The sequence below is a fragment of the Syngnathus scovelli genome, chromosome 3, assembly GCF_024217435.2.
Source record: "Syngnathus scovelli strain Florida chromosome 3, RoL_Ssco_1.2, whole genome shotgun sequence".
Lineage (NCBI taxonomy): Eukaryota > Metazoa > Chordata > Actinopteri > Syngnathiformes > Syngnathidae > Syngnathus > Syngnathus scovelli.
The window spans coordinates 12,449,321-12,464,235 of NC_090849.1; the positions used below are offsets into that span (position 1 = coordinate 12,449,321).

Below are 14,915 nucleotides of genomic sequence, written 5' to 3' on the forward strand. Positions count from 1 at the left end.
CGTATCAGCAGCAGTTTCTCGTGGAGGCAGGCGCGCAAGCAGCCTTCACATGACAACACCCGCCACCGCACACAACGAGCACAAACACGGAACGCGCGCTCGCCCTGCATGCTCTCTGCGGATCGACAATGGTTTGACACCGGCTGGACCGCTTCCCCTCTCGAGGTTCTATAAATGAACCTATCGACCAGGGAAGTTCGGGCGTCTTCACCGTAGCAGCGGGAATACTTTCCAAGCAGACTTTGGCCAGTGTGGGCATGTGAGAAGGCTTTTTTCGCGCATGTTCTTTGCCTTTTTGCGCAGCCTTCTCCTGCTGTTTGGAGAAGGGGGAGGCGGTGGAGGAGGAGTAGGCACGACTTTCCCCTAACTTGAGCCCCCTGCCTATGGACGACGGTGGTCCCCTGTCTCCCAGGGCAAATGCTTTTAGTATTGCCTCTCTGATTTGTGCTGCAGAGCAAGCAGGAAACGCAGCGTTTGACAAGCGCTCGAGCACCGGCCTGGACAAACCAGACGGGAACAACCACAGCTGCTGCACAATGCATTACAGCACTGTGACCCGGGAAATGGAAGGTAAACAAGTTTGTTGATTATATGCGCACGCATGATGGAACGTTACATTCAGATCCGCGGTTGGAGCCGAAACTTGTTTTGATTTCACAACTATTGACTGCCTACTTTTAAATGGAAGCAGCCAGAAGACGACTTAAAAATCTTCATTTATGCTCATTCACACATACAAAAAAAAAAAAAAAAAATACTGCTCAAACGTCCTGATTTTTTTAAATTGAAAACAAACAAACAAAAACATCTGTTAGATTTTACTTGGTGCATATTTATTTATTGGGATATACAGGTAACAAATATAACAAATATAGACTACAAATACGATTTTAAATCATGCAGTGTTAAAAATCCGCTCAAATAAACCTACAATTTTGCTATCGGTGGCTACATTTTGAATTTAAGCACAATTAAAAATCTGTAACAAAATGGAAATCACTGTTTTGCGTATACGGCGAAACTCAACTATGCGCGCTAACTCATCTCAAGTATTTGTCCACTATATAAGCAACATTCAGCGCCTGCATATTTATTTATTTATTTATTCATGTAAATCACTATATGTTTACCCAGTCCATCGTTTACATTGCTCACCTCCTATTGTTTTGTGTCAACGGGGGTGATGCGGGCCCCATCCAAAATAGGACTGGGTGCCGGAAAGCCCATTAAAAAGAAGGGGCGCACTTATGTGTCAATCAGTCTCTTCACGAGGCGAGGAAAAGCCACATTACCTGCAGTTCCTTATCTAAATAGAAATAAGAACCGGTTTTATCGCAAAGGGGAGGCCCTCCGCGTCAGATAAGAGAAGCAGGCTGTCTTGCACTCGAACACACACATGCGCGCCCGCTCAGCAGCAGCGCGCAGCACCGACGCGCACTATCGACACAAAAGGAGAAAGCATTGCAGGATTCCCGCGGGATTCGCTCCACTTTGGACGCGTTTTTAGCTTTTTGGATGCTATACCTCCGGGATTTATAACAAACCGAAACGGAAACTTTTAAATCCATCCTGACATCTTGGACGTCATTTATTCTGTTCTTTTCTCTCTCTTTCTCTGTCTGTGTTACCGACTACAAGACCTATTAGTAAATCCAGTCTTTTTGGGATGATTTCAGCCATATCCAGCCCGTGGCTGACGCAGCTGTCCCATTTTTGCGATGTTGCAGCCTTCACGACCAGCAGCCTGAGCAGCCTCAACACCCCGGGGGGATACCACCTCTCCCCCTCCCCCGGGGACCCTTACACCCAACACGAGGCCCACTTTGATCCCTGCCCGGCCGCTCAGCCCAACTACGGCTATGCGGGCCAGGCCCCGTCGAACGACCCCGCCGGGACCCCTTGCTCGTCGTCCTCGTCCAACTCCACACCTAACAGCAAAAACATCATCAAGAAGAACCCCAAAGTGGCTAACATTAACGTCCAATTGGAGATGAAGGCCTTATGGGACGAGTTTAATCAGCTGGGCACCGAGATGATCGTCACCAAGGCGGGAAGGTGAGAGCGTGATGCTCATAATAAAGGCTGCAATTATTTCATAGCCTGTAGCGTCAACTCGAGTTATATTACCACCATTATTGTTTAATTAGGCTACGTGACATTTTAATTGTCGAGTAGAAATTGTTTTACAAACGCTTTCCTTGTTTTTTTTATTCCCTCAACAGTTTGTGTTCTCTTTTAAAATTAAAAAGCTTGTCTTCATGCAAATAACTTTCCTCGTTTTCACGAGCGACGTTTATTTACACGCGATTACATAAAGTATCTGTGACTGAAATCTATGCAAAATAGGCTACGGAATAACTTGGCAGATTTGAGCTGTGCAGCAAGCACGCGTGTGCGCGTAGCGCGTAATGTGACAGGCGACTGCAACTGCAAAAACAGCGTTTGCAGGCTGCTTTTCACCTCTAACCCGCATGGGATGAATCCCTCTCAATTTTACGCACGCTTGTTGCTCCATACCTAAACACAATTTGTCATCAATTATAAATTGTTTCATTTCGATTATTTGGACTTTGTATCAAGGCCTAAACTTGCGTCTATTTCCTTTTTTTTTTTATAGGAATCCGTTTTAATTAAGTTTGTTCGATTTTGATCACCGAAAAGTTTTTGTTTGTTGGTCTATTTTATCTAATATATAAAAAAGTGTTGCTAATATAGGGTTGGCCCTGCTATAAAAAAATACATTAATAGCGATTGGAACATTTTTAGGCATATTGTTGACGTGATCGTTTGAGAATGTAAACACTCGCTTGCTCTATAGAAATAAAGTTTCGCTTATTAACTTTTTTCTGTTGTCGCATTGTGAGAAATTATTATAGTATAGTCACATAAATGTATATAATACATGATTAATAATTAGATATAATAATTAGATATGAATAAAGGTAATTTTAGGAAAGTTGTATCCAACATTTTGCAATACCCCAAAAGCAGCTCTCCGTTTCAAGAAAGTTGCTGGCCCCTGTCATAAAGTGAGCGCTTACCCTTCAAATGCCTGAACTTGAATCAGTTGCAAGGTTGCAAGCCTGTTATTATTTATTTATTTATTTATTTATTTATTTATTTATGAAAATACAATGGTAAAGAGAGAGGCATCGCCTGTTTCAATAATCTTGAAAGTGAGGCACCTCTGGTGCAGTGTGACAAGTAGCACTTTAGAGGCTCCTTCAGCCTCGGCAAAGCCAAACAGTGACGTTAATTGAGCGTTGATTTGCATCCCTTTTCATCCCTTGACACGGGCATTAGTCAGCTCGTTCAACTGGCCAAGCACAGAAACGTCGTAGGCGAGGGCATAATTGCATTTCAAGTTCAAAATCAATTCGGTGCACTCGCGGCGTCATGTGCAGTAGGAGGTAGGTAGAAGGCTGCTTCTGGGTGGAATTGTTATATGTCATAAATCTGCGTGGGCAAATGTAAATGAAAGAAAGTGAAAAGTTGGCCTGTTCTGCGATGGCTATATGTGTCTGGAAAATTTCAAAACAAAAAAAGTTATTTAAAGCTCAAGAGCAAATTAAAAGACAATAAACTATTACGTCTTTCCCACTGTAGCGCGTAGTTTCGACTTTTCTTTTATAAATGCATTTCTGCAAGCATGGAACAATATGTGTTGGATAAATGTGTTGACATAATCATTATTATTATTATTTTGATAATTTCTTGATTCACCATTTCCATGCAAATGTGCTGCGGGTGTTTACATAAAAACAGACAATATAGCAACTTGAGAATTTAATGTCTATTTTCTGGGCTCTTTCCAGGCGAATGTTTCCAACATTCCAAGTGAAAATATTCGGGATGGATCCAATGGCGGACTACATGCTCCTAATGGACTTTTTGCCAGTGGACGACAAACGTTATAGGTTAGCCTCCTTACAAAAGTTAAGCATAGGTTGAAAAAAAAAATGCACACACGATTTACATCAGATTTTATGTGCCAGAAAATGTAACTAACACATGTAAGAACCAATACATATGTGACTTATGCAAATTCAAAGTGAAACGCACACATGGATCGAGCATGAGTTGATAGACCGTTTTGATATGAATATACATTAATAAAAAACAAATTGCATGATAAATGACCCCAGTGATCCCCACAGGTATGCGTTCCACAGTTCCTCGTGGCTTGTGGCGGGCAAAGCTGACCCAGCGACCCCTGGAAGAGTCCACTACCACCCGGACTCTCCGGCAAAGGGCGCTCAGTGGATGAAGCAGATTGTTTCTTTTGACAAACTCAAACTCACCAACAACCTCCTGGACGATAACGGACATGTGAGTGCAATCAGTGAATTCTTCCATACATGTACAAAATATGTTTTTGTCATTAATTGCAGCAATGGCAGCATGATAAAATCCAATTTTGGGTTCGGCCTATGGATTTGTGATTCAAATAACTGGGTTTTCACTGAGTGAGAAGAGCATTGAAGTTTTGAAAAGCTTTCAACTCGCCATCAATTTGTACATATTAAAATATCAACATCTATTCATTCATCAATGTTTGTCCTCATTGAACATGATTCGAACCTAAAACCTCTCAGCTGTGAGACAGGCCTTTCTGCTAACCACTGCCCTTCCATGCCGCCATAAAATATAAGCATAAATAAAACTTTTTTTCCCCACAACTTCAATATGTTTGTGGTTTTGTGTTAATAATAACAACAGTTCCTCAAACTAAATAAAAATGTTTGATGTACAATACAGTTTTGCTAGGATCTTTTATTTTATTGATTTACTTTTTGATTGATTGTTTTCTTATGAGTGCCTTTCTCGGTCAGCTTGCTAAAGTGGCTTTTTTATTTTATTTTTTTTCTCCACAGATCATTCTCAACTCAATGCACCGCTACCAGCCCAGGTTCCACGTGGTCTATGTGGATCCTCGCAAGGACAGCGAGAAGTACGCAGAAGAGAATTACAAAACTTTTGTGTTCGAGGAAACCCGCTTCACAGCAGTTACGGCGTACCAGAATCACCGGGTATGAAAGTCACTCCAAATAATGATTATTAAGTTCCAACAAACTTGATGAAGATCTGCTGCTAAAAAACAAGAAGACGTCACGATAATATACTTCCTTCTTTGTCTATGCACTTACAATTTGCTAGGTGTATTTCAATGAATTGGATAATATTTCTTATTATTGTTTTGATGTGTAAATAATAATATATTTTAAACACATAATTCAACTCAGATATGATCTTACCACATTGTGAGGCTTTACTTAAGCTTTATTATTATTATGTAAAAAAAAAAAAAAAAAAAGCTAATTCTTTGCGAATATCTCATGTTATGTATTTCACATCAATACTAATACGTAAAACTGTTGTGGATCATGTGTAGGCCTTCTATATAGGAAATCACGTGCTTTAAAATGATGTTAAGTAATGTAGCAGATTTTCTTTGTCTCTTACTTTTGTCTGTCTGTCTGTCTGTCTGACTGTCTGTCATACAGCATAGATTAAAACTTAAATACCTAAGTATTTTCATGAAATAAGTAAGTACCTTGGTGCTCTCATGAAGTAATTTAAATACAAAGGACGTACATACATAAAATATTAAGCTTGTGTTCGTACAATCCTACAATCATCTTTCTTGCAAAGTCCAAGCTAATTATGCAAGAGTTGTCGCTGTTATGTTTACTTTGCAAATTATCAAAAACATTTCTCCCAATTGATTTGACTGTGGTGCGCCCCTGGTAGCCCTGCGTGCACTTCATAAGTAGCTACAAGTCTGTTTTATAATAATGTTACTGGTCATGGGACAGTGTGATTTTCTTGGGATATTGTAGAAGTGGTCATTTGAAAACATAAACACTGGCAGAGATTTATAAAAAATGAAATGTGTCTGTTTCCTAATTATTGTTAAAAAACCATTAACATGATCAGTCTGCACATATATTATTAATCATTAACATGTAATCATACCATTATTAAAGGTAGTAGGAGCAAATTTGCTATTTTCAGAATGGTGTATCATATTTGGTAGTACACAAGAAGTAGCTCTTGCAGTTACAAGTTAGTGATCCCCGCATTAAGGACATTGTTTTGTTTTTCTTGTAACTTCAGATCACCCAGCTGAAAATAGCCAGTAACCCTTTTGCAAAAGGCTTCCGGGACTGTGACCCAGAGGATTGGTGAGTTTTTGTTGACACTATTACAAAAAGTCCTTTTGACATGTTTGTACATGATATGAGGTGCAACAAAGTCAAAAAGGACATTTGCACACATTAGGAAAACAGTTTAGTATTTTGTTTTTACATAGGTGCCAGATGGGTGGAACTTGCATGTTAAAAGTACACAATGAAGGCTGTGAGCGTTGGAAAACACTGGATATTGTTTCAAAGATTATCGGCTGCTTTTCAGTCATTGATAGATTAGCAAATTTTCTCCATACACAAAAGTCCACACATCTGGTACGGAAACAAGTGACTCAATTTCTTCCAAATGCTGTTCATTTTTCCCCTTTCAAGGTTTAACTAAACAGATTACTCTGAAGTGAAGCCTTATTAATCACTGAATAGGACCTTCTGACTGATTTACTTTCAACTTTCATTGATCTAAATGGAAGATCAGCTATTGTAGAAGGACTCGAAACATGAACACTTCCATACCATCTGAATACACGCTGAAGAAATTGTGGCCTTGGTGTTCATGAAATGACTCCTGTCTCCCTTCCCGCAGGCCCAGGAATCACAGGCCAGGCTCCCTGCCAATAATGAGTGCTTTTGCCAGAACAAGAAACCCAATGTCATCTCCTCCTCAGCAGAACGGCACAGAGAAAGGTCTGCAGCTCCCTCTTTGTTCCGACTTTAGCTTCGCCTGCCACTCTGCTGGCCAACATCAAACCGAGTTGGCTTCTGTCTTCCTGACAACTGGCTTACTGTCAATGTGAGCCACGTTACATCCAATCTACGGCTTAAAAAGTGATGCATTTGAAGGATTGGGCAAGCGTTGGCCTTCAATTAAACAAATAATAGCCAGTCGCTAACTACAAATGAAGGTCCTTTATATTAGTTATTAATACCTATCATACATTATTTACTTACAACCATCTTGATTCATATTTCCAACACTTTTGTGAATCAAATTTATTTATTTATTTATTTATTTATTTATTTATTTATTTATTTATTTATTCATTCATTCATTCATTCATTCATTCATTCATTCATTCATTCATTAGCTTCAGTCTCAACTAGGCAAATCAAAGACCAAGTTCGATTACAGTTAATCTCAGTCGCGTTGGTGCATTTCTGGAATCAGAAACAAAATGGGAAAATATCATGGTTCTCCAGCAAAAAATATTTTCTCTCAAAATCCTTGCTCAAAAGTGAATATTTGTGTCACTGAACATGTGAGTGCCATTACAACAAGTATTTGTGTCTCTGTGTAGGGATAGTAGTCAAATTGCTTGTCAACAGCGCGAAGTGAATTACCAAAGCTTTTGCAACTTTTCAAAGTTGATTTTTGATGTGAACAAGTGACACGATGTGAAAATTGAACCAGTATGGTTCGGCGAAATTCAGGAGTTAAATTACAATTGCATCTTCTATGTACAGTATATGCAAATAGTACATGATTGTCTCCCCATGTGACAAACTGTTTATCTTCTTCAGATGACAGTAGGCGGGACTATGAGCGAGAACCCGGCGGCACACCCATACATGCTGACCCGGCTCACCAGCTGATGTCCCGTGTCCTCAGTCCCGCCCTGCCCGTCCCGGGAGGCCTCCACGCCGTCCCACTTACCGGCGGCCGCCCGAGCCCTCCGCACGACCTCCGGTCAGACCCTCACACTCTACCCCCGGACACCCTCCACCACCATCCCTACAAGTACCCCACCACCTATGAACATTACCTGGGAGCCAAGACCAGGGCATCCCCTTACCCTTTACCCAGCATCAGAGGACACACGTACCACCACCACATGAACCCGGCCACAGCTAACATGTACTCGGCTACCAGCGGGCCCACAAACTACGACTATGGTCCCAGATAGTGACTGCGAACGGTGCACTGCATTGCGGGAATGGAGCCAGCCTTGAAACTTTTCATGCAACCTGCAGGGTGCGTTAACAGACTGAAACTGCTTTGTGGTAAACAAATCCTGCTGTATTTATTTAAAGAATCTCTGCAGGAAGCACGGACGCCCGCGTTAAGCCCTGACAGAGGTCTTATGTGACCTGTGAACTCAAGGGCGGTTGCTTGGCATCAGCCAACCTGCATGAGAAGTTCAGTCACTGAGCCAGCAGGCCAAGGAGAACATGTTTGATCACAGACTGGAATTGAACATTTTTGTGTTGAATGCACTTTTTGATTTGTCTTGTTTCTAATGCTTTCAAAAAAGCCATACGTTGTATAATCCCTCCACCTTGTAGGTAGACGACATGTTTGCATGCTGAGCTCATCGGAGCGGCTGTGGAAACACGTCGAAATGTTTTTGTCTGAGGAGGGAAAAAAGGTTGCATCATCAAACATGAACATTTTGAGCCGCTTTGAGAAGCTTGTACCATGGCACTGACTTGCAGCAATTCAAAGTAAATGAATGAAGCAGAATGTTTGTTCTGTGTCTGTAAAGTGAACATTAAATTCTAATTAATCTAACCATGTTTTTGCATGAAGCTTCCATTGATTGAGCGAAAGATACTGATAGATGGACAGACAGACAGACAAAGCCAAATAACAAATACACTACGCACACACGCCTGCAAATACAGTCATTATAATGTTATAAATTAAAAAGCATTTTATACCAAATTGGTGCTTCCACAAGGGCAACATAAGGTATTCATGCTGGACACTGCTCATGTCCAATTGAGCACTTCGGAGATCTTTCCGCAATAGGAGTGCCTCCTTTCCATGCAGTCATTTCCCACTTCAAGGTAATTGTTTCATTTTAAGTAGCTTATTTATTTAGCTTATTTATTTATTTATTTTGCCACATGACTAGCAGCCAATAAAGGTGGAGGAAGGGGAAAAGGGTGCCCAAGGGCGCCTGACCTCTGACTGTTAAATGGCTTAATGGCTTTACAATTGTGAAGGTGTCAGAGGTTAAATAATGTTTCTACTCATTTAAACTCGGACTAATTGGTTGTATCATTTTCTGTTTTTGATTCCAAAGCCTTTCAAGCCTTTTTTATTTTCATTGATTTCATGCCAGTTTTCCCACCAGTTACTTTAAAATAATTGTTTTTTTCGCAAATCATTTAAAAAAAAAAAAAAATTCTTGCGCAACCAAATTTTATTACTTGGTTTTACCATTGTCTTCAATGCCACACGCTGTTCCAATGCGTTTTGCGTCACTTGTTTTGTCTGGTCAGGAAGCAGCGGTCTGGATATGTTCGCCGCTTCGTGCGCTCTGTCGCCGGCCTGCCGCTCATGCTGGGGCTGCCGCAGCCGGACGGTGCTATAAAAAGGTCAATCGAGACAAATGATGGCTTCCAGGACACAGGTTCATTAATTATACGACTAATGTATGTAGTAATGTCTGACTATTGGATATCCTCTGTAAAGACTTTTTTCTCTTCACGGTTAAGTGAGGCATGTTATCTGTTTCTTTGACATCAATGAAATCATCTTGAAATCACGAGCTACCAAAAACACATTGCCTTTTCTTTAATAATCACAGTTATTAATTCAATCCAGCGCCACCCAAAAGCTCAAAGAAAGAAAGGCCTGTATCGCAAAATTCAAAAACATACACGGCAAGAAATAAATTGGGTGTCAATTAGGCCGCATGCATAGACACACACGCGTGCAAGCATACATTTGTTTTCCTTGACAATAACTGTTTGAAATACATATAATACAAAAGTATATTTATTCAGCGCATGTCGGCCCCCTTCATCAATGTATTTGAAGATTGTAAAACTCAAGTTTTTTCCTCGCAAGTACAAAACAAAAACTCGACCAAACAAAGCGAGGTTTGTTACTAGAAAAACTCGTAGGTTGGGGCATTTCTAAGTTAAAGCAATGGTAGTTTATTAGGACGTTGAGTCAATAGAAATCAGCCAAGCAATTTGATTTTGCACTGACATTAAGTGCAACTGAGTGTGCTTTCTTGTGGTGTACTGCATGACTACTACTTACATAAAGTAGTGCATATTATTAATCAATCAGGTAAATATATACAACAAAAGAGAGATTGGATACCTGGAGTTTCCGGTGACAGGATGCCAAGGATGTGCCATTGAAATATGAGGAGATCGATGATGGATGACAATGCAACATGAAGCATCATGTCACACTTATCTACATGTGGAACATCTGCTGCATGCGGCTTCTATTAGGCACAAGACGAAGTATGTTGGGACTATTATTTAAAAGATAGTCAGGTAAGTCATCCTTATACATTATGATACAATGCAATGTATTATTTTTGTGGGACACCTAACCACAGTCAAAGTATTGGCATATAGATATGCCACAAAATATAGGCATATGACTAGGGCAATTATGCCATGTAGCGGACAATATATATAATTTGTAATACAGAGTGTTTGGTACACAAACACCAACGCCACCTACGCGAACACATCCTACTCCAAAGTGAAGCTGAACTTTGACCCTCAATGCCAAAAATGACACACGTTGGGTGATAAGTGAAGCACAGGGTCTATTGTAGTGGGGGTGTCCCTGTCCATTTATTGACTTCCTAAAAGATCCATTATGAAGTGATTTACGAGGTCCACCAGCCTCCAATGCCAGCGACCAGCAGGTTGCTGTCTGTTCCTTTCAGAAGACATCTGCACCAATGGACCCGGCATTTGATTTATCCGACGAAGGACGGAAGCTGGCCCGCGCCGCCGCTGGTGTTTGTTCAAAGCCAACATGAGACTTAGGAAGCTATTATGAATGGGAGATGTCAGCGGAGAGGTCAGGGACAAAGGGCAGACGGACCTCTGTGGGGTACAAGGAAAACATGTCCTGGAAACCAAACGAGCGAGAGGGGAGAGAAGTTCACATATCCTTTATAACATTTACACTTGCTGAGGTACACACACGTGCGCCGAATGAAATCCAAAAGAAATTTGGTTACCAAATATTGCAAACTATACAACTGAAATGATAAATTGTTGATAAAAATCAGTTTTAAGTTAGTAGAAAACCTTTTGTGAGTGATCGCAGATAAAATATTCAAAATCTTAATGGAGGTCAACCAAAATTCAGTTTTACATTAAAATTACTGTAAACAGCTTGTCTGTCAACATTGTCTTTTCTCCCCACCCTCATAATCTGTGGTTGTTATGCTGGTCTAGCTTTTTGAGTTTACAGGTTCTGTACAGCATGACAAGTCTCTCGCGGTGAACTCCTGGCCATCTCAGGAAACAAATCCTATATGAAGCATGTCTAGCATTTGAAGCCATGGCCTTTGTCTTCTTTGTGTGGCCCTCGAACACATCAGCTCCCAAGCTGCTTATTTACTCATCAATTGTTATTAATTAGACTGACAGAAAAATAACACTGGCCTATTTTTGGCCAATACTTCATAAATAAAATAAAATACGTCTTTCATATTTCATAGTTGTCCTTATAATTTGAAGAAACGTTGTCAAAAGAAAAATATTCCCTACTTATGAACAAATAATGATGGCCAAAAACTACAACTAAACCATGGGCGCTCTGCTCTCCAGGCGTGCTGTGATTAACTTTGTTTGACAAATAAGGCCGCGACGTCTGCGTTAAACAAAGTCCTGCTAAAATAACAATCCAGGATTACACGGCTGCTCAGGTGTGCCGTATACCTCATATTCAAGTCCACTAGGGCAAATCACACTGCACTTTCGTAAACATCATCACACTGTTTAATCTGGTTTGACAAATTACCAAGGGATGTGATTTTAGTGGAGTCAGAGTTTCGCTTGCATAATGAAGAGTTAGAAGAAACAAGAAATGATTAAATCAAATTTTGGACAAATTTTGTGCTTTATGTTGATTTTATTTTGCAATCCATGGCCATTATTTCATAGTCAACATTGCTGAATTTGTATATTTCATGCTCCAATACACAGGTGAGATGAACTGCAGCAGTGAGACGCCTAACTTCACAATTCTTCATTAAATAGGTTAGCGAGAGCTAGCTAGCTGGCCTGACAGATGAAGTTGGTCCCAGCCAGCGAGGGCTCAGCGTAATGACAGGCAAAAAAAACTCTCCTTTGACCATTATTAATGTATTGTAATTGAGGGTGCAAGTCAGAGACTTAATACTGCTAAAAAAAAAAAAAAAACATTGGAAGGAAAAATTGTAATTGTAAAAATGTTTTGAGATTCATATACTGTATCAATATCAGGATATTAAATGACCAACAAGAAGTTCCTAGGCTGAATTTAACCAAATTTGTTTTATTGTTAACATCATCTCCTGCATAAGCACACTTTTCCATTGGTGTTGCAGCTCTCGTATTCTTGTGATACGGAAACTCTCATTCTAAAAAGTCCTCAATGAGCAAATAGGACCTCATCATTGGGCAGTTAGTGCTTCACCCCCATGTTAGGGAGCAAAGAAAGAATAGTCGGAGGCTACCATATCAGGAGAAAAAGAAGGTTGATCAAGCAGTTCAAATTCACAGTCATGAACAGCAGCTATTGCAAGCACAGACTTGTGTGCAGGAACATTATACTTTGTCAGTCTCAACACAAAACATAATTTTTGATTGAGCCCTGGGCCATTTTGTAAAGGAAAAATTGTACCTCAAGGTTGAAAAGGTTAAGAACTCCTGTTCTATGTCACAATATGTTCAATTTTATATTTTTCCCCAAATCTATACTGTGTGAGGTCCGTCATTGTATATCGACCAGAAGCTGATGCGTTGGTCCTTGGATCCAGCAGCAAGAAGTCTTTGCTTGGGGTCCTTGTGGTCGGAGAATGCAACGCTGAGCACCATGTCACTGTGATACTGCAATACCGCAAGCGGTCGAAGCTTCTTCCAGCCAAATATCCGTACCCGGTGGTCCCAGCCTGCTGATGCTAACAATTTGCCATCTCCTCTAATACTCAGCTGGGAAACACCAGGGTTGGTTAGAGTCACACAGTCTCGGAGCTAAGGAGAATAAAGGAAGGGAAAAAAATCTAATTGAAGGCTTTTCAGTTGAAAAACAATTTCAGCAAAATGAGAAATGAAATCTATGTATTAGTATTTTTAAAACATTTGTAATTCACTTTATCCATCGTCTGAAAAGTTAATATTTAAGAAGTCCTTTACTCACAGCGGACAGGATGAGCTCCGTAATCTTTTTATTCTACAACATTAAATAAAAACGGACTATTTTCCAACTTCAGTAGTTAGGCAGGGTCCTTCACTAAAACTTTTTGGGTGGTGGTTCTATCAAGCTCTTGCCACGTACTGTGGACCCCCTCATTTTTTGGCACCCACAGATTCACTAATTCACAGTTCTTTGCCCAATTTTTTTCAATTTGTTTCATTTGTTCAATGCTTTATTAAATGGGGGTGTCAACCCCTGTTTTTTTCTTCCTGAAAAATAATTATTGGTAGTTTATCATTTTTTCAAGAATTTGAATGCACTTATAATGTCACTCAGTATTTGGTGTCTACTGTATTTTGTGTAGTTACTTTTTTTGCATGACGTTTTTTGTAGCAAAATATCTAACTGAATATTTAACATGTTTGGGGTTTTATAGCTTGTTAAAGCAATTCATTATTAACCTAAAGAGCAAAAAAAATTGCAAAGTGTGGCAACATGATCAAGGATAAAACACACAACATTGAATAAATATAATTAAATATTAAAAAGAACAAGATGTTGATTTTACCATTTTTATTTATGATTTATTTGTACTGGCCCAATTGGGGAAAACTTCGAGAGGTCCGAAAAAGTCAAGTGGTGGCCCCGGCTACTGTTAGTGTAGAACCCTGTTTAAATTTTGCCATGATATTGTTTCAGTACCGGTATCAAGGTCCTTAATTTTGGTATTGTGACACCGCCACTCACAAAGAATGCTGGTCTTGTCATGCAAATAGGAAAAAGGGGATTAAGATTACATTCGATTCAAACATTTTTAAAAATGTATATAATATACGAGAATTAATATACTCAATAGGTTATAGGTAAAAAAATTAATGACTGCCTTTCCAACACAATGACAGAGACACTGCCAGATGTCCAGATTTCTGCTGATCCTAGCCCGTAAACTCCTGAGCCTCAATCATCAAGCATAAAACATTACAGCATGAGGGCCGAGACCAAATCTCTCGGCGTCGCTCTATTTGGTTTGGAGTTAAGGGGGGCTACAATGGAAGCACGACGGGGTTTGAGTTCCCCTTGTCACGAGCAAGCGAGAAGCCTTCTTGGTGAAATGCTTGTTTGCAGACGGGTTGTTGCTTTAAGCGCCTCTGATGAATTACACTTGCACTGAAAGGTCTGGTCAGCAAAAGAAGAGACCTGATTAATATGCATTTTGTAACGTCTGCCTGCTTAAGATTAGCCACAGCTCTTTTCCTCCACGAGCTACAGTGTTTCAAGAAGCCTCGGTAAGGGGTACCCCCTTTGACACCCTATAATAAATGAGCCCAATCTGAAGGAGCATTTGGAGGTGGGCATTTCTTGGAGGAGGAACGTGCTCTTGCTGCTAGCTGGGGATCTCAGCTAGATCGCACCATGCAGTGCACACATCTGGATTTGGGGGGGCTGAAATCCAACTGGACAGCGTAAAATTGACTTCATGGCTTGTGTCTTAGGAGACTAATGGCCTTGCATAGAAAGATATGTTGCCGAATTTATCTGCTCCTGTTCCGGACTGGAACTATACACATGCTGCATGTGGAAGATATAAGCCAGGTACTCACTGCCCAAGTGGATAAAGGGGAATGCAAGTGAAAGAGAGCAGAGAGGAATGTCACTGCTCA

The 14,915-nt window shown here is 40.3% G+C and overlaps 2 protein-coding genes across 8 annotated transcripts in view; one reads left to right on the forward strand and one right to left on the reverse strand.

The window, feature by feature from the left end:
* tbx1 (T-box transcription factor 1) lies at positions 1 to 8,655 on the forward strand. Of its 3 annotated transcripts, none has more exons than XM_049762912.2 (8): positions 1 to 570; positions 1,677 to 2,055; positions 3,816 to 3,917; positions 4,158 to 4,329; positions 4,875 to 5,030; positions 6,118 to 6,185; positions 6,733 to 6,833; positions 7,668 to 8,655. In XM_049762912.2, exons 1-8 carry the CDS (start codon positions 384 to 386, stop codon positions 8,048 to 8,050), a joined length of 1,548 nt encoding a protein of 515 aa, XP_049618869.1. In that variant the 5' UTR covers positions 1 to 383; the 3' UTR covers positions 8,051 to 8,655. The 3 variants fall into 3 exon arrangements, with proteins under 3 accessions (XP_049618869.1, XP_049618870.1, XP_049618871.1); XM_049762913.2 differs by having other exon boundaries at positions 1,728 to 2,055; XM_049762914.1 differs by having other exon boundaries at positions 431 to 570; positions 1,639 to 2,055.
* The window catches only part of gnb1l (guanine nucleotide binding protein (G protein), beta polypeptide 1-like), a 25,290-nt gene continuing 18,888 nt past the window's right edge, over positions 8,514 to 14,915 (reverse strand). For 4 of the 5 annotated variants that reach the window (XM_049762928.1, XM_049762929.1, XM_049762931.2 and 1 more), the window contains one exon: positions 11,969 to 13,091. In XM_049762928.1, coding sequence (XP_049618885.1) covers positions 12,813 to 13,091 — 279 coding nt within the window. In that variant the 3' untranslated portion in view covers positions 11,969 to 12,812. Of the gene's footprint in view, positions 9,458 to 10,203; positions 10,334 to 11,968; positions 13,092 to 14,915 lie in introns of those variants that run through there. The other variant, XM_049762932.2, reaches the window with a different exon arrangement.